Source organism: Semicossyphus pulcher, unplaced genomic scaffold, assembly GCF_022749685.1.
Source record: "Semicossyphus pulcher isolate SPU_LCO1_2020_fin unplaced genomic scaffold, fSemPul1.0.p SCAF_1, whole genome shotgun sequence".
NCBI classification, from domain to species: domain Eukaryota; kingdom Metazoa; phylum Chordata; class Actinopteri; order Labriformes; family Labridae; genus Semicossyphus; species Semicossyphus pulcher.
In genome coordinates, this window is record NW_027211603.1 from 35,647,936 (window position 1) to 35,668,394 (window position 20,459).

At 38.5% G+C, this 20,459-nt stretch overlaps 1 protein-coding gene across 1 annotated transcript in view; it reads left to right on the forward strand.

Moving 5' to 3' along the window:
- Positions 1–20,459, forward strand: part of il16 (interleukin 16) — a 119,180-nt gene that overhangs the window by 83,031 nt on the left and 15,690 nt on the right. The window contains exons 17-18 of the mRNA XM_069661528.1: positions 183–320; positions 1,622–1,774. Coding sequence (XP_069517629.1) covers positions 183–320; positions 1,622–1,774 — 291 coding nt within the window. The remainder of the gene's footprint in view (positions 1–182; positions 321–1,621; positions 1,775–20,459) is intronic.

Below are 20,459 nucleotides of genomic sequence, written 5' to 3' on the forward strand. Positions count from 1 at the left end.
GTACAAGGTTTCTGTGAGTGACGATTTTTATTGGATGATGGATAAAAAAAAGAAATCCAAAAAAATACAGACTTGGTGTGCAAAGGTTTTAAGACTTAAGTCATGCTAGATTAAAGTACTACCACTCCTACTACATGTGTGCATTCTCACAAATCTTTTTTTGTCCCATTCCCGTTTTTCAGTCTACAACCAGGACATGGTCTGACAACAGACTGTCAGTGCCTGTGTACCCTGATGAGGACTATAATGTCCCATACAACTCTCCGTCTGCCAACCTGTCAGGTCAGCAGGCTCTGGATCCGGCCCTCAGAGGGAACAAGGTACCACATCCTGGTTCTTCCATATCTTCCTTTCTTCCTTCTGTCCTTCCATTATTCCTCTTTGCTCCTGGTACTGTTAGTGTAATGGTGCACAAAGAATCAGATCAGAATCAAAAATACTTTATTAATACTTTATTCCAGGGGGGAAAATTCAGGATGCAATATATAGGACATATGTTGTAGATAAGAGCATATTCATTCAAAAAAAACTCAAGGTCAAGCCACATTAAGCTTCTGAGATCCACAAAATATTGTGTTTCATATTTTTTTCCTACATCTTTAAAGTTGATGTTACGTAAATCCATCCATCCATCCTTTGCATTCATGTATCCTGTTCAAGGTCAGGCTGCCTAAAAGCCAACTTATCAAGATGGGGAACAGGCAAAGGGTCAAACTGGCACTATCAGGCAGGTTGAAACTAAGGCTGAATTATTCAAGCATGGACGCATAGGATGTGATGATTTCGCCTCTGGACTAAGGCAAGATGAGGGGGTTTGTAGGAGGGGAGGGTGAAAGCATGATGGAATAGTAGAGGTGTGTGGAAGACTGGTGGAGGAGACCACCGAAAGGTTGTCAGCTAAACCTGTTGGAGTTAAGGTTTAGCTCACTCTCTCCAAGCTGCCCACTGCTTGCCTGCCTCTCACCTTGAACCCTGTCATGTCTTTCATTCCAGTCCACACATCCCTCACATTGTTCTGCAGAGTGTGGCCTCCTGCTGCCTCCTGTAGGAGTCCTTTCATTCCCTCAGCTTCTCCCTCAGGTTATACTGTGTACTCCTCAGTTTCCCCTGTTCCCTGACCTGAACCTTTTTTTCTTATTATTAGGAAGAACTTTCAGGTCAGAAGAGTTTTTAAATTATATACTTATATTTATTTCAATAAGTATACCATTGTTTAGTCAGAGGAGTGTGTGAGTAGTGTTAACTGATTCTCTGCTCTGCTGTATGTATGCATATGGATAGGCTCACTGTGTCCCAACAGCAAATAAATAAGGTGCGATTTTAGACACACTTTTTTACATGGTTTGCCAAAATGCATACAAATGTGTTACATCCTCATGCAACCTAATGGACATCTCACTTCCATTCAGACTGTAATCTATTCACTCATAATAATAACTGTCCCCTAAAATGCCCCATGACTCATCAAACATGAATATACTGCTATAATTATATATCACTGGATACACGTTTCAACCATTTCTACAGCTGCGTGTGTGTGTGTGTGTGTGTGTGCGTGTGTGCATGTGTGTGTGTGCGTGTGTGCGCGTGCGTGCATGCGCATGCACGTGTGTATGTGTAGTCTACCTGCAGGATGCGTGCTGCTCCTCCTCAGCACTGCTGGCCTCAGGATGTGACTAGTGAGGAGGGTTATAATGGAGACTCCAGCAGCTCTAGCAGAGGATCTCCAGTCGTAGAGGAAGAACTGGAGTGCTCATCAAACACCAGCTGCCAGGTACACCACTATTGTTATTCTTTGTAGCTGTTAAATTCTTTAGCTTATAGTCTTTGTATTTTAAACACTTGTATTTCTGACTACACAAGCACAGAAAGTGATGGTATCTCTTGGTAATTTGACATGAATCTTCACTTGCAAAATTTGTATCCATGTTGCCTTTATAGCAGCTAGGGCCTTTTGCTGATGCATTGCTACTTTTCATTTCATGGGATTGCAGGCAACAAGGGAAAGACCAAAATGCGTAGTGAAAATGGCAGACTGTTGCAGTTCAATGATTTCTTGTTAAAAACAAAGATTACAGATTGGTGCATGCAGGCAGGCAGATTCGTGATAAGTAATAGAGAGTTCAAAATCTCCAAAGTGAAAAGACAAAGCAAGACACAAAGAAGAAATTGGCAACTACGATGACCTGTCAGACAGACAAAGGAAATGTTCCTGTATATACGGCGTGAGGCTGATGATGGCACTTGAAACAGGTGAGCCTGAAAAGGCAGTCAACTACAGGTTTACAAGTGGGAACAGATGTGTAGAAGTAGAAGGAAGTCATTATTTTCTACATTATGGTGCATTTTAGGCACCAAATTGTATTAAGTAAATATAAAATTACTGAATAAATTAATTAAGTTAAATATAGATAGATGAGGTTAGTGAGAATTCACTAACATATTTGTGTATGTAGTTTATATTCCACCTAGTGGAAATGCCAGCAGGGCAGCTAGACAAATTTCAGACTGTGTTCACTCCCATCTTCAAAACAAACCGGACGCTCCCATGTTTATTCTGGGTGATCTAAACCACTGCAGTTTAAATAAGTCCCTTCCTGGTTTTTTTCAATATGTCCAGTGTAGCACTAGGAACAATAAGACTCTCGACAAGTGATATGGGAATATTAAAGATGCCTATATGGCCAGAGCCAGACCTCCCCTGGGCAATTCAGATCACAATGTAGTCCAGCTCCTCCCCACATATTGATCAGCATTTAAATCCAGCAAACCTAAAGTCCACTCTGTCAAAGTGTGGTCAGCTGATAAAATGGAGGAGCTGAAAGGATGCATTTTATGTACAGACTGGGACATTTTCTTCCAGGATGCATACATTAACACAGCCACAGAATCAATTACTAACTACATATCCTTCTGTGTTGACTCAATCATTCCCACGAAAACCATCAAGAAATACCCGTACAACAAATCTTACATCACACGGGAAATACGGGAATATATCAACAGGAAGAAAATGGCCTTTAAATCAGGGGACACTGCAGGGGTCAGGGCCGCACAAAAAGACCTGAATCAGAGGATAAGAGCGACTCGGCTGCAATATAAGGAACGTGCAGAACGGGACCTTTCCAGATCGAACAATAAGAGACTGTGGGACTCTATCCGCAGCATGACAAACATGGACACAAAAAGAAAACTGGTGGTTGCCAATGATGAAATTACAAAAGCCAATTAACTAAATGATTTTTATCTGCGTTTTGAAACTGATAATCAGGAGGAATGCAGGAAAGTTTTAGAAGGGGTTAATTGTAATGTGCACGAGGACAGAATCGCAGTGGACCCACAATCAGTCACTCGGGTTTTTAAATCAATGTGCTCTAACAAAGCGACAGGGCCAGATAATATGTCTGCTTTTCTTTTAAAAACATTTGCAGAGGAACTCACCCCAGCTTGGCATCAACTGTTCCAGCTCTCCATTGACACTCATGCGGTATCAGAGCTCTGGAAAAGATCAGTTATTATTCCAGTTCCTAAGAAAGCGTGCCCTCAAGTGAATGACTTAAGGCCGGTGGCTCTAACCTCTAACGTTATGAAAGCATTGGAGAAACTGCTAATCCAAGAGCTTCGTGTAGAGGTGGAACCACACCTAGACCAACATCAGTTTGCGTACAAAAGGAAACGCAGTACGAGTGATGCCATTTAAACTATAATGCACCTAGTTTTAAAACATCTCGAGAGTCCCTCTGCATATGCCAAATTAGTTTTTATCGATTTTAGCTCTGCTTTTAACTGTATCCAGCCACACATCCTCCTTCAAAAACTGACTCAGCTGAACGTGAACCCCTTCCTAATCCAGTGGTACTATTCTTTCCTGTCAAACAGGCCACAGCAGATTTAACTTAACTCTGCTCTCTCGGATACTGTACTGAGCAGCACTGGTGCCCCTCAGGGCTGCGTCAGTTCGCCGTTTTTATTCACATTGTACACCAATGACTGTGTCAGCTCCCAGCCGGACCAGTATGTGGTGAAATTTTCAGACGACACTGTTATACTTAGTCTGCTAAAAACCAATACCAACTTAAACAGCCACAGATCTGGAGCGGACAGGTTTGTGAGCTGGTGTGACGCTCACCAACTCAAGATTAATATAGGTAAAACAGTGGAGATGCTGATGGATCCAAGGTCAGTTGGGGATAACAGCTCCGTGGCCATACACGGACGTAACATTGAGCAGGTTAACTCTTATAAATATCTGGGGGTCCATATTGATAGCGACTTAAGCTGGCACACGCAAGTGGCAAGTGTCTGTGCCCGAATCCACCAGCGCCTGCATTTTCTATGTCAGCAAAGAGTGTTTGGTGTCTGTAGGAACATTATGTTGATTTTCTATAGAGCAACCATTGAATCTGTGTTACGGTATGGCATTATCAGCTGGTTCGGCAACCTAACTGTTAAATCAAAGGCTCAGATATTAAATCTGATAAAAACGGCAGGGAAAATCATTGGTATGACAGCACCTGTAACTCCCCAAGACCTGTTTGAATAATCAATCCTTAGACTTGCGGATAACATCTTATCTGACACATCTCACGTACTGCACTCTGAATATGTCTTACTTAACTCAGGAAGGAGGTATAGAGTCCCTCTATGTAAGCATAACAGATATAAGCATTCGTTCATCCCACTCTCAGTCAAGCTCATTAATGGGCAGATTGCTCAGTATGGATGGAAATGATCAGGAGCTATGTGACGCTGAATTTGCGATGAATTACACTATTTATGTGACTCTGTTGAGTATTTTATTTATTATGTATTGCTCATTTTTTTTGATGACTATTGTATGTGTGTAGTGAAATGTTGTTGTGGGTGGAATGTCCTGTCTGCAGCAGACCCCTCTGTCCGAGACAAATTTCTCCCACGGGAGACGAATAAAGATACCTTGAAATATAGTTGTTACTGTGCAAATACAGTTTTTACTGTGCAGATACAATTGATACCGTGCAGATACAGTTTTTACTGCTCAAATATAGTCATGCAAATATACTTCTTACTGTCCAGATACAGTTGTTACTGTACAAATATGTTTGTTAATGTGCAAATGTAGTTGTTGTTGTACAGATACAGTTGTTACTGTGCAAATATAGTTGTTACTGTGCAGATACAGTTGTTACTGTGAAGATCCAGTTATTACTGTGCAGATACAGTTGTTACTGTGAAGATCCAGTTGTTACTGTGCAGATATAGTTGTTACTGTGCAGATACAGTTGTTACTGTGAAGATCCAGTTGTTACTGTGCAGATATAGTTGTTGCTGTGCAGATACAGTTGTTACGGAGCAGATACAATTGATACTGTGCAGATACAGTTGTTACTGTGCAGATTAAGTTGTTACTGTGCAGATACAATTGTTGCAGATCCAGTTGTTACAGTGCAGATCCAGTTGTTACTGTGCAGATACAGTTGAGACTGTGCAGATAAAGTTGTTACTGTGCAAATATAGTCTTTACTGTACAAATATGTTTGTTAATGTGCAAATGTAGTTGTTGTTGTACAGATACAGTTGTTACTGTGCAGATATTGTTTTTACTGTGCAAACACAGTTGTTACTGTGCAAATATAGTTGTTACTGTGCAGATCCAGTTGTTACTGTGAAGATCCAGTTGTTACTGTACAGATATAGTTGTTGCTGTGCAGATACAGTTGTTACGGAGCAGATACAATTGATACTGTGCAGATACAGTTGTTACTGTGCAAATATAGTTGTTACTGTGCAGATACAGTTGTTGCAGATACAGTTGTTACTGTGCAGATACAATTGTTATTGTGCAAATATAGGTATTACTGTGCCAATACAGTTGTTACTGTGCAAATATAGTTGCTAATGTGCAGATACAGTTGTTGCAGATACAGTTGTTACTGTGCAAATACAATTGTTACTGTGCAGATATTGTTGTTACTGTGCAAACACAGTTGTTACTGTGCAAATATAGTTGTTACTGTGCAGATACAGTTGTTGCAGATCCAGTTGTCACAGTGCAGATCCAGTTGTTACTGTGCAGATACAATTGATACTGTGCAGATACATTTGAAACTGTGCAAATAAAGTTGTTACTGTGCAAATATAGTCTTTACTGTGCAAATGTAGTTGTTACTGTGCAGATCCAGTTGTTGCAGATCCAGTTGTTACTGTGCAGATACAGTTGTTATTGTGCAAATATAGTTGTTACTGCGCAAATATAGTCGTGAAATATAGTTCTTACTGTCCAGATACAGTTTTTACTGTACAAATACAGCTGTTACTGTGCAAATATAGTTGTTAGTGTGCAGATACAGTTGGTACTGTGCAAATAAAGTTTGTGACTGTGCAAATACAGTTGTTACTGTGAAAATATAGCTGTTACTGTGCAAATACAGTTGTTACCGTGCAAATATGGTTGTTAATGTGCAGATCTAGTTGTTACTGTACGGATACAATTGTTACTGTGCTGATCCAGTTGTTACTGCGCAAATATAGTCATGCAAATATAGTTCTAACTTTCCAGATCCAGTTGTTACTGTGCAAATATAGTTGTTACTATGCAAATATAGCTGTTACTGTTCAAATATAGTTGTTACTGTGCAAATACAGTAGTTACTGTCCAGATCCAGTTGTTACTGTGCAAATATAGAGGTTACTGTGCAGGTACAGTTTTTACAGTTGTTAATGTGCAGATCTAGTTGTTACTGTGCAGATCCAGTTGTTACCGTGCAGATACAGTTATTACGGTGCAGATCCAATTGATACCGTGCAGATACAGTAATTACTGTGCAGCTCAAGTTGTAACTGTGCAATTATAGTCTTTACTGTACAGATACAATTGTTACTATGTAGATCCAATTGTTACTGTACAAAGGCAGTTGTTACTGCTCAATTATAGTTGTTACTGTACAGGTACAATTGTTACTGTGCAGATCCAGTTGTTACTGTGCAAATATAGTTGTTACTGTGCAAATACAGTTGTTACTGTCCAGATCCAGTTGTTACTGTGCAAATATAGTTGTTACTGTCCGGATCCAGTTGTTACTGTCTCAATATAGTTGTTACTGTGCAGATACAGTTGTTGCAGATACAGTTGTTACTGTGCAGATACAGTTGTTGTAGATACAGTTGTTACTGTGCAGATACAATTGTTATTGTGCAAATATAGGTATTACTGTGCCAATACAGTTGTTACTGTGCAAATATAGTTGCTACTGTGCAGATACAGTTGTTGCAGATACAGTTGTTACTGTGCAGATACAATTGTTACTGTGCAGATATTGTTGTTACTGTGCAAACACAGTTGTTACTGTGCAGATACAGTTGTTGCAGATACAGTTGTTACTGTGCAGATACAATTGTTATTGTGCAAATATAGGTATTACTGTGCCAATACAGTTGTTACTGTGCAAATATAGTTGCTACTGTGCAGATACAGTTGTTGCAGATACAGTTGTTACTGTGCAGATACAATTGTTACTGTGCAGATATTGTTGTTACTGTGCAAACACAGTTGTTACTGTGCAGATACAGTTGTTACTGTGAAGATCCAGTTGTTACTGTGCAGATATAGTTGTTGCTGTGCATATACAGTTGTTACGGAGCAGATACAATTGATACTGTGCAGATACAGTTGTTACTGTGCAAACACAGTTGTTACTGTGCAAATATAGTTGTTACTGTGCAGATACAATTGTTGCAGATCCAGTTGTCACAGTGCAGATCCAGTTGTTACTGTGCAGATACAATTGATACTTTGCAGATACATTTGAAACTGTGCAGATAAAGTTGTTACTGTGCAAATATAGTCTTTACTGTGCAAATGTAGTTGTTACTGTGCAGATCCAGTTGTTGCAGATCCAGTTGTTACTGTGCAGATACAGTTGTTATTGTGCAAATATAGTTGTTACTGCGCAAATATAGTCGTGAAATATAGTTCTTACTGTCCAGATACAGTTTTTACTGTACAAATACAGCTGTTACTGTGCAAATATAGTTGTTAGTGTGCAGATACAGTTGGTACTGTGCAAATAAAGTTTGTGACTGTGCAAATACAGTTGTTACCGTGCAAATATAGTTGTTAATGTGCAGATCTAGTTGTTACTGTACGGATACAATTGTTACTGTGCAGATATTGTTGTTACTGTGCAAATATAGTTGTTACTGTGCAAATACAGTTGTTACTGTCCAGATCCAGTTGTTACTGTGCAAATATAGTTGTTACTGTCCGGATCCAGTTGTTACTGTCTAAATATAGTTGTTACTGTGCAGATACAGTTGTTGCAGATACAGTTGTTACTGTGCAGATACAATTGTTATTGTGCAAATATAGGTATTACTGTGCCAATACAGTTGTTACTGTGCAAATATTGTTGTTACTGTGCAAATATAGTTGCTACTGTGCAGATACAGTTGTTGCAGATACAGTTTTTACTGTGCAGATACAATTGTTACAGTGCAGATATTGTTGTTACTGTGCAAATATAGTTGTAACTGTGCAAATACAGTTGTTACTGTGAAAATATAGCTGTTACTGTGCAAATATAGTTGTTACTGTGCAGATACAATTGTTGCAGATCCAGTTGTTACTGTGCAGATACAGTTAATACTGTGCAAATACAGTTGTTACTGTGAAAATATAGCTGTTACTGTGCAAATATAGATGTTACTGTGCAAATACAATTGTTACTGTGCAAATGCAGTTGTTACTGTGCAAATATAGATGTCAATGTGCAGATACAGTTGTTACCGAGCAAATATAGTTGTTACCGTGTAATTATAGTTTGTAATGTGCTTATCTAATTGTTACTGTACGGATACAATTGTTACTGTGCAGATCCAGTTGTTACTGTGCAAATATAGTTGTTACTGCGCAAATATAGTCATGCAAATATAGTTCTTACTGTCCAGATCCAGATCCACAATATATGTGACCTGGTCTTAAAATGACAGGAGTTGACAAAAAAATAAATTGTATGTGGGTCTTTATTCCCCGACTGGACTTATACAAAACATAAGAACAGCATTAATCCTTTTAATTCAGGATTGTAGAAAATCTCAGTCTTCACAGTATAGGATGCTATCCTGCACTTTTGTTCTAATAAATGTGGTTCAATCTACTCCCTTTAATGCTGGACAACATAAACAAATAGACAACAGTAGTAGCTGGCTTCTAAACAGAGAAAATGAAACCACAGTTCACATTAAAACATTTCTTTAGCCACTAAACAATTCAATTATTTCAGAAACTTCAGTATATTGCATTACTTCAGTACAAACTCACTGTGAATTCATGAACAAATTTGTCCAAATACAGCTTTAACAGTGCAAACAGGTTCATATGAGTATAAACACATTTTATCAAAAATGAACTCACTTTCACTCCAGTGTGTAGCCTGCACATAGACACACACACACCTGGATCTCAACTCCAGGTAACTCCCCTCTAGATTAGGCAAAAGTACACAAAATACACACACACACATTGTAATAACAGTCAGCATATAGCTCAATGTACTTAAACTTAACATAAATGTTCTAAATAACCACTCACGCTGCCCTGCTGTTCAGTCTTTCCCCACAGCGCAGCAGATATCACACACTCAACACGTTTCCTCGATCTCAGCGATCCCGCGGCTCGCGAACGTTCTGTTTACTTCCGCCCAGGCGTGTCTACAGTCTCATGGGAGCTCCGTACTCTCGCGCGTCTAGCCCTGCGCTGCTCTTAAAGAGACAGTACTAACTTAGTAAGGAGAGGCAGCTCTTACAGTAATAATAGCTAGAGTTTATCATATTAGGCTTTCAAAACGCCATAAAAACAGTCTCTAGTTCACCTGGCTACATATAGTCATGCAAATATAGTTCTTACTGTCCAGATCCAGTTTTTACTATGCATTAACAGTTGTTACTGTGCAGATACAGTTGTTGCAGATACAGTTGTTACTGTGCAGATACAATTGTTACTGTGCAAATACAGTTGTTACTGTCCAGATCCAGTTGTTACTGTGCAGATACAATTGTTACTGTGCAAATACAGTTGTTACTGTCCAGATCCAGTTGTTACTGTGCAAATACAGTTGTTACTGTCCGGATCCACTAGTGACTGTTCAAATATAGTTGTTACTGTGCAAATAGAGATGCTACTGTGCAGATACAGTAGTTACTGTGCAAATATAGTTGTGACTGTGCAATTATAGTTCTTACTGTCCAGATCCAGTTGTTACTGTGCAAATATAGTTGTTACTGTCCGGATCCACTAGTTACTGTTCAAATATAGTTGTTACTGTGCAAATACAGTTGTTATTGTGCATATACAGTTGTTACTGTGCAATTATAGTTGTTATTGTGAAAATATAGATCTTATTGTCCAGATACAGTTGTCACTGTGCAAATATAGTTGTTACTGTGCATATACAGTTGTTACCGTGCAAATATAGTTGTTACTGTGCAGATACAATTGTTGCAGATCCAGTTGTTACAGTGCAGATCCAGTTGTTACTGTGCAGATACAATTGATACTGTGCAGATACAGTTAATACTGTGCAGATAAAGTTGTTACTGTGCAAATGCAGTTGTCACTGTGCAAATACAGTTGTTACCGAGCAAATATAGTTGTTACCGTGCAATTATAGTTTGCAATGTGCTTATCTAGTTGTTACTGTACGGATACAATTGTTACTGTGCAGATACAGTTGTTACTGTGCAAATATAGTTGTTACTGCGCAAATATAGTCATGCAAATATAGTTGTTACTGTCCAGATCCAGTTTTTACTATGCATAAACAGTTGTTACTGTGCAGATACAGTTGTTGCAGATACAGTTGTTACTGTGCAGATACAATTGTTACTGTGCAAATATAGTTGTTACTGTGCAAATACAGTTGTTACTGTCCAGATCCAGTTGTTACTGTGCAAATATAGTTGTTACTGTCCGGATCCACTAGTTACTGTTCAAATATAGTTGTTATTGTGCAAATATTGATGCTACTGTGCAGATACAGTTGTTACTGTGCAAATATAGTTGTGACTGTGCAATTATAGTTCTTACTGTCCAGATACAGTTTTTACTGTGCAAATATAGTTGTTACTGTGCAAATACAGTTGTAACTGTGCAATATAGCTGTTACTGTGCAAATACAGGTGTTACTGTGCAAATACTGTTGTTACTGTGCAGATACAGTTGTTACTGTGCAAATATAGTCGTTACTGTGAAAATATAGATCTTACTGTCCAGATACAGTTGTTACTGTGCAAATATAGTTGTGACTGTGCAATTATAGTTGTTACTGTCCAGATCCAGTAGTTACTGTGCAAATATAGTTGTTACTGTGCAGATACAGTTGTTACCGTGCAAAGATAGTTGTTACTGTGTAGATCCAGCTGTTTCCGTGCAAATATAGTTGTTACTGTGCAGATACAGTTGTTACTGTGCAAATACTGTTGTTACTGTGCAAATATAGTCGTTACTGTGCAAATATAAATCTTACTGTCCAGATACAGTTTTTACTGTGCAAATATAGTTGTTACTGTGCAAATACAGTTGTACCTGTGCAATATAGCTGCTACTGTGCAAATACAGGTGTTACTGTGCAAATACTGTTGTTACTGTGCAAATACTGTTGTTACTGTGCAGATACAGTTGTTACTGTGCAAATATAGTCGTTACTGTGAAAATATAGATCTTACTGTCCAGATACAGTCGTTACTGTGCAAATACAGTTGTTACTGTGCATATACAGTTTTTACTGTGCAAATATAGTCGTTACTGTGAAAATATAGATCTTACTGTCCAGATACAGTCGTTACTGTGCAAATATAGTTGTTACCGTGCAAATATAGTTGTTACTGTGCAGATACAGTTTTTATTGTGCATATACAGTTGTTACTGTGCAAATATTGTTACTACTGTGCAGATACAGTTGTTATTTTGCAGATACAGTTTTTACTTTGCAAATATAGTCGTTACTGTGCAAATATAGATCTTACTGTCCTGATACAGTTGTTACTGTGCAAATATAGTTGTACTGTCCGAATCCACTAGTTACTGTTCAAATATAGTTGTTACTGTGCAAATACAGTTGTTACTGTCCAGATCCAGTAGTTAGTGTGCAAATATAGTTGTTACTGTGCAAATGCAGTTGTTACTGTGCAAATAAAGTTGTTATTGTGCAAATATTGATGCTACTGTGCAGATACAGTTGTTACTGTGCAAATATAGTTGTGACTGTGCAATTATAGTTCTTACTGTCCAGATCCAGTTGTTACTGTGCAAATATAGTTGTTACTGTCCGGATCCACTAGTTACTGTTCAAATATAGTTGTTACTGTGCAAATACAGTTGTTACCGTCCAGATCCAGTAGTTACTGTGCAAATATAGTTGTTACTGTGCAAATGCAGTTGTTACTGTGCAAATATAGATGCTACTGTGCAAATACTGTTGTTACTGTGCAAATATAGTTGTTAATGTGCAAATATAGTTGTTACTGTGCAGATACAGTTGTTACCGTGCAAAGATAGTTGTTACTGTGTAGATCCAGCTGTTTCCGTGCAAATATAGTTGTTACTGTGCAGATACAGTTTTTACTGTGCAAATATAGTTGTTACTGTGCAGATACAGTTTTTACTGTGCAAATACAGCTGTTACTGTGCAATATAGCTGTTACTGTGCAAATACAGGTGTTACTGTGCAAATACTGTTGTTACTGTGCAAATATAGTCGTTACTGTGCAAATATAGATCTTACTGTCCAGATACAGTTTTTACTGTGCAAATATAGTTGTTACTGTGCAAATACAGTTGTACCTGTGCAATATAGCTGTTACTGTGCAAATACAGGTGTTACTGTGCAAATACTGTTGTTACTGTGCAGATACAGTCGTTACTGTGAAAATATAGATCTTACTGTCCAGATACAGTCGTTACTGTGCAAATACAGTTGTTACTATGCATATACAGTTTTTACTGTGCAAATATAGATGTTACTGTGAAAATATAGATCTTACTGTCCAGATACAGTCGTTACTGTGCAAATATAGTTGTTACCGTGCAAATATAGTTGTTACTGTGCAGATACAGTTTTTATTGTGCATATACAGTTGTTACTGTGCAAATATTGTTACTACTGTGCAAATACAGTTGTTATTTTGCAGATACAGTTTTTACTTTGCAAATATAGTCGTTACTGTGCAAATATAGATCTTACTGTCCTGATACAGTTGTTACTGTGCAAATATAGTTGTACTGTCCGAATCCACTAGTTACTGTTCAAATATAGTTGTTACTGTGCAAATACAGTTGTTACTGTCCAGATCCAGTAGTTAGTGTGCAAATATAGTTGTTACTGTGCAAATGCAGTTGTTACTGTGCAAATAAAGTTGTTATTGTGCAAATATTGATGCTACTGTGCAGATACAGTTGTTACTGTGCAAATATAGTTGTGACTGTGCAATTATAGTTCTTACTGTCCAGATCCAGTTGTTACTGTGCAAATATAGTTGTTACTGTCCGGATCCACTAGTTACTGTTCAAATATAGTTGTTACTGTGCAAATACAGTTGTACTGTCCAGATCCAGTAGTTACTGTGCAAATATAGTTGTTACTGTGCAAATACTGTTGTTACTGTGCAAATATAGTTGTTAATGTGCAAATATAGTTGTTACTGTGCAGATACAGTTGTTACCGTGCAAAGATAGTTGTTACTGTGTAGATCCAGCTGTTTCCGTGCAAATATAGTTGTTACTGTGCAGATACAGTTTTTACTGTGCAAATATAGTTGTTACTGTGCAAATACAGCTGTTACTGTGCAATATAGCTGTTACTGTGCAAATACAGGTGTTACTGTGCAAATACTGTTGTTACTTTGCAGATACAGTTGTTACTGTGCAAATATAGTCGTTACTGTGAAAATATAGATCTTACTTTCCAGATACAGTCGTTACTGTGCAAATATAGTTGATAGTGTGCAAATACAGTTGTTACTGTGCAGATACAGTTTTTACTGTGCAAATATAGTCGTTACTGTGAAAATATAGATCTTACTGTCCAGATACAGTCGTTACCGTGCAAATATAGTTGTTACTGTGCAGATACAGTTTTTATTGTGCATATACAGTTGTTACTGTACAAATACTGTTACTACTGTGCAGATACAGTTGTTATTTTGCAGATACAGTTTTTACTTTGCAAATATAGTCGTTACTGTGCAAATATAGTTTTTACTGTGCAAATACAGTTGTTACTGTGCAAATATAGCTGTTACTGTGCAAATACAGGTGTTACTTTGCAAATATAGTTGTTACTGTGCAGATACAGTTTTTATTGTGCATATACGGTTGTTACTGTACAAATACTGTTACTACTGTGCAGATACAGTTGTTATTTTGCAGATACAGTTTTTACTTTGCAAATATAGTCGTTACTGTGCAAATATAGTTTTTACTGTGCAAATACAGTTGTTACTGTGCAAATACAGGTGTTACTTTGCAAATATAGTCGTTACTGTGCAAATATAGATATAACTGTGCAGATACATTTGTTACCGTGCAAATATAATTGTTAATGTGCAGATACAGTCGTTACTGTGCAAATATAGCTTACTGTGCAGATACAATTGTTGCTGTGTAGATCCAGTTGTTACAAATATAGCTGTTACTGTTATTTGTTACTGTTTGTAATGAAGTTAGCGAAGCCAGTGGCCATAGTGAAATGTATTCCTGGGGCCAGAGCGGGCAACATTGAGTCCAATTAAAACAGCTGACAAAGGATAATTGCATATTTGATAAGATTGTAATTCATGTCGGCATTATTGAGTCCCTGTTACGCCAATCGGAAGTCACTAAAATTAATGTTGAGTCCGTGTGTGCATTTGCTAAGACGATGTCAGACTGCGTAGCTTTCTCTGGACCCCTGACAAATCTGAGCAGTGATGACACGTATAGCCGCATGTCATCATTCAACCGCTGGCTGTCGAGGTGGTGCCCAGCAAACAATGTGGGCTTCATAGATAACTGGCAGACTTTCTGTGGAAAGCCTGGTCTGATCAGGAGAGATGGCATTCATCCCACTTTGGATGGTGCAGCTCTTTTGTCTCATAACATGGTTAAGTTTGTTAGTCTTAAAACCTGACAAACCAGAGTTGAGACCAGGAGGCAGAGCTGTAGTCCACACACTCCTCTGAGCTTCCCTGTGAGCAGTGAACTGAAGTTATGCCAAAAAATATTGGGAGAATTAAATGTGCTCTGTTAAATATCAGATCCCTGTCATCTAAAGCTCTATTAGTAAATGATCTGATATCGGATTATCATATTGATTTACTCTCTTAAACTGAGATTTGGCTGTGTCAGGAAGAATATGTTTAAATGAATCCACTCATCCCAGTCATCTTAATACTCATATTCGAGACACTGGTCGAGGTGGTGGAGTGGCAGCTATTTTCAATTCTAGTCTTCAAATCAACCCTAGACCAAAACTGAGTTTCAGCTGTTTTGAAAGTCTTGAGTTTTTCACACCCAGCCGGAAAAACTTTACAGTGTATTTCATTTGTGATAGTATACTGCCCTCCTGTTTGGTGCCCCTCTTTGGGGCGCTGCATATTTTGCATACCCCCTTTTTGCGTCACTGTTTACCGCCCTCCTGGCCCATACTCTCATTCTCTGACTGAATTCTGAATGAGTTTTTTATCAGATTTAGTCCTGAGACAGATAAAATAATTATTGTAGGTGACTTCAATATTCATGTAGATGTTGATAATGATAATCTTAGCATGACGTTTATGTCCCCTTTGGACTCTATTGGCTTCACTCAAAGTGTAAACCAGCCTACTCACCGCTTTGACCACACCCTCGACCTTGTTCTAGCTTATGGCCTTGAAACCAAAAACGTAATTGTCTTTCCACAAAATCCTATTTTATCAGATCACTATTTAGTAACATTCGATGTCCTATTAACCGACTACTCTCCAGTTAACAAAAATACACTCACAAGATGTTTGTCTGATAGGGCTGTAGCTAAATTTAAGGAAGCAATTCCAGCTTTATCGTCTTTATCGACTGGCTATGTACCACAGTCTTTTAAACTAGCTGTAATTAGGCTGCTTCTTTAAAAGCCTACCCTTGACTCAGGCACCTTAACTAACTATAGACCTATATCTAACCTTCCTTTTATTTCAAAGATCCTCGAGAAAGCAGTTGCTTATCAATTATGTGACTTTCTTAAAAACAACAGTTTATTTGATGACTTTCAGTCAGGATTTAGAGTCCACCATAGCACTGAGACAGCCCTTGTGCGAGTTTCAAATGATCTACTTACTGCTTCAGACAGAGGACTTCTCTCTGTACTCATCCTGTTAGATCTTAGTGGTGCTTTCGACACAATAGAGCATCACATCCTGTTACAGAGACTAGAACAGTTGCTTGGCATTACAGGATCTGCATTAAGTTGGTTTAAATCTTACTTATTAGATCAATCTCAGTTTGTTAATGTTCATGATGTGTCCTCAATGCACACCAAAGTTAGTCATGGAGTTCCACAAGGTTCTGTGCACGGACCGATTCTTTTTACCTTATATATGCTTCCTCTTGGTAATATCATGAGGAAACACTCCATTAATTTTCACTGTTATGCAGATGATACTCAATTATACTTATCAATGAAGCCAGACGAAACCAATCAGCTATCTAAACTAGAAGCATGCCTTAAGGAAATAAAGACATGAATGACTAGAAACTTTCTACTACTTAATTCAGACAAAACTGAAGTTATTGTGCTCTGCCCAAAACACCTTAGAGATTCTTTCTCTAATGATATAACTGCCCTAGATGGCATTAGCCTGGCATCCAGCACTACTTTTAGGAATCTGGGAGTTCTATTTGATCAGGATATGTCCTTCATCTCCCACATAAAACAAATACCAAGGACAGCCTTCTTTCATCTTCGCAACATAGCAAAAATCAGACACAGCTTGTCTCAAAACGATGCAGAAAAACTAGTCCATGCATTCGTTACTTCCAGGTTGAATTATTGTAACTCGTTACTATCAGGCTGCCCTAATAAGTCACTAAAAACTCAGCTGGTACAAAATGCTGCAGCATGTGTGCTGACAAGAACTAGGCAGAGAGATCACATCTCTCCTGTATTAGCCTCTCTGCTCTGGCTTCCTGTAAAATCTGGAATAGAATTTAAAATCCTTCTTCTTACTTACAAAGGTCTTAATGGTCAGGCACCATCATATCTAAAAGAGCTCATAGTGCCATATTACCCCTCTAGAACATTGCGCTTGCAGGATGCAGGGCTGCTTGTGGTACCTAAAGTGTCTAAGAGTAGTGTTGGAGGTAGAGCCTTCAGTTATCAGGCCCCCCTCCTCTGGAACAATCTACCAGTCAAGGTCCGGGAGGCAGACACCCTCTCTTCTTTTAAGAGTAGACTTAAAACCTTCCTCTTTGATAAAGCTTATAGTTAGGGCTGATTCAGGCTTGGACTAGCCCATAGTTATGCTGCTATAGGTTTAGACTGCCGGGGGGATCTGACACACCAAGCTTCTCTCTCTCTCTCTCTCTCTGTGTGTCTGTCTGTCTGTCTGTCTGTCTGTCTCCCTCCCTCTCTCTCGCTCTCTCTTATATTAATGCAGCTCATTAACTCTGTATCTTCTGTTCCCATTAACATTACTAACCCTATATCTTCCCGGGAGTTCTTGTGCTCCCTTGTCTTGTAGGTTCCTGGGGATCGTTGCTGCAGACCACCTGCTGCTGTGGACCTGCAACAACTACTAACATCAGTCTTCCCCATAGTATAATTATTGTTGCTGCTAATGCTAATAGTAGACCTGTTAACTCCAACTGTTTCAATTACGATTACTACAGCCTTTATCATTACTATGCTGTTCTTGCTAACTTATTATTTGCTAATCTTCACACTAGTGTACCACTATTAATTTTAACCATAAGTATGTATTACTGGTTGTTGTTGATGTAACAAGGACATATGTTGTTGTTGCTGTCTTTGCCTGTCTCTATCCTGCATCTCCTTCTATCCCATTTTCGGCCCATCCAGTCGAGGCAGATGGCTGTTCAACATGAGTCTGGTTCTGCTCGAGGTTTCTGCCTGTTAAAAGGAAGTTTTTCCTTGCCAATGTGCCGAATATTGCTAAGTGCTACTCATGGTGATTCATGTTGGGCCTCTCTTTAAATAACAGAACAAAGAGTTGGTCTAGACCTGCTCTTTTTGTAAAGTGTCTCAAGATAACTTTGGTTATGATTTGGCGCTATACAAATACAATTTTATTGATTGATTGATTGACTGTGCAGATACAGTTGTTATTGTGCAAATAAGAATTTAATAATATTATAGAATAAAATAGATTGATTAAAATAGAATTTAATCATAATTTCCCAAAGGAAATTATGGAGATCAATAAAGTTATTTTTTTTGTTACCATTATTGTTATTGTAGATACAGTTGTTACTGTGCAGATATAGTCGTTACTTAATTATAGTCTGTTTTTTAATCCATTAATTATCAATATGTTTGGTCTACAATGTGTCCTGCATAGGGACACGTCTTGCTGCAGGTTGGAGCTTTCACAAAATGTTTTCATTTTAAATGTCCCACTATATCCAAAGATGTTGTTAAACATCATTTTAACAATCCTTACTCTGCAACAGAAATGCTTCGCCAGTGCCAACATTGCTGTTTTAGCTTATTGCTTTTCATGAAATATCTTCAAATGTTTTTTACCCCTAAAATCTGGACAACCTAAAGGTTGTGTAAGCCAGATACCCTTGTGTTGTCACCCTTTTCACACATAATGACACGTAATGACATCATTAACAAACATATGATCCTCAGGCACATTAACAATCAATGTGCCCGAGGATTGATGCCTTAGTTTTATACTACATCTTTTTGAAGAAGAAAAAAAAATTTAAATTTGTCTCTCACTGCTGTTGGTTATTAGTTTTAATAGAATTAAAAGTACCTGCAAAGTATCAAAGTAAGCAAAGTGGCCTAAAACCAGATACTTCATCAGGATCGTAGCTCATCAGGTTTATCAAACAGTATCAGAGGTCAGGCCTATCAGGATGTTGAACATCAGGATGTTGGCATCCGTATTTAAATCCACTTTTCATTGCCAGCAGTCTCCAACTGTCAGCTACTCCAGCTTCGAGCTCCAACTTGTTGAGGTAAATTCTCATGTAACTGTTCTCTGTGCGGTGGTCTACCGCCCACCTAAACCTAACAAAGACTTTATACAGGACTTTGCAGACCTTCTATCTGGTGTCACTTTTAAATATGATCGCTTTTTAATTGTTGGTGATTTCAATGTCCATGTCTGCTGTGAGACCAGACCTCTGGTCAGAGAATTTCTGAATCTTATTGACTCTTTTAATCTCACGCAGTCTGTGTCGCAGCCGATGCATGATAAAGGACACATCCTAGACCTTGTATTGTCATATGGATTGAATGTACAGATAACTGAAATCTGCAACACACCCTTATCTGACCACCTACCTGTTATGTTCTCCCTCTCTTTGCCCGCCCCCTCCAACACTGACTCGGCTCCCGTGCGCTGTCTCCGTGTTTTGAATTCTTCAACTCCTCTGCAGTTTTCCACGGCTTTTAGAGACTCTACCTTATATTCTCTGAATGATTTGGGCGACCTCAGTGTGGATTACTGTATGACGATGTTTGACTCACTTTGTACTGAAATCTTAGACTCCATTGCCCCCTGACTTTAAAGCACATTAAACCACAGACTGAGCCTTAGCTAAATGAGTCCACTCGTGCGCTCAGACGCGAATGTAGAAAGGCGAAGAGAAAGTGGAAAAGGGAAAAACTCCAAGATCTTCTACATAATTCTTTATTAATGTATCAGCAAGCTGTTAAAGCTGCTAAAATCAAATATTTTTCCTCACTTGTTTCCACTAATGCTCACAAGCCTCAGGTTCTCTTTAATGTTTTTGACTCACTGGTGAATCCTTGTGATGCTGTTTGTATCGAGCCTTCCCCTTCTCTGTGCGAGGATTTTCTGCAGTTCTTTATTAATAAGATTTCGGCTCTTAGATCCCCGCTCCCTCAATCTGCACAGGACCCCTCTGCTCCCTCAGCAAGCTCAGCTGTCTTTCACCAGTTTGAGCCTGTTTCACTTTCTCAACTAAATGAAACAGTTAAACACTTACGTCCTGCTAACTGCCCAACTTATAGCATTCCATCTCGGTTGTTTAAAGAGGTTTTCAGTTCAGTTGAGTCTTTTATTTTGAAACTTATAAATTTGTGTCTCAGCTCGGGATGTGTTCCATCCTCCTTCAAACATGCCACGGTGCAGCCTCTTCTGAAAAAGAAAAATTTGGACCCCTCGGTTTTGGCTAATTTCAGGCCAATTTTTAAACTCCCTTTTATTTCCAAGGTCTTAGAGAAAGTCGTTTTTTAATCAACTTCAAGAGTTTTTAA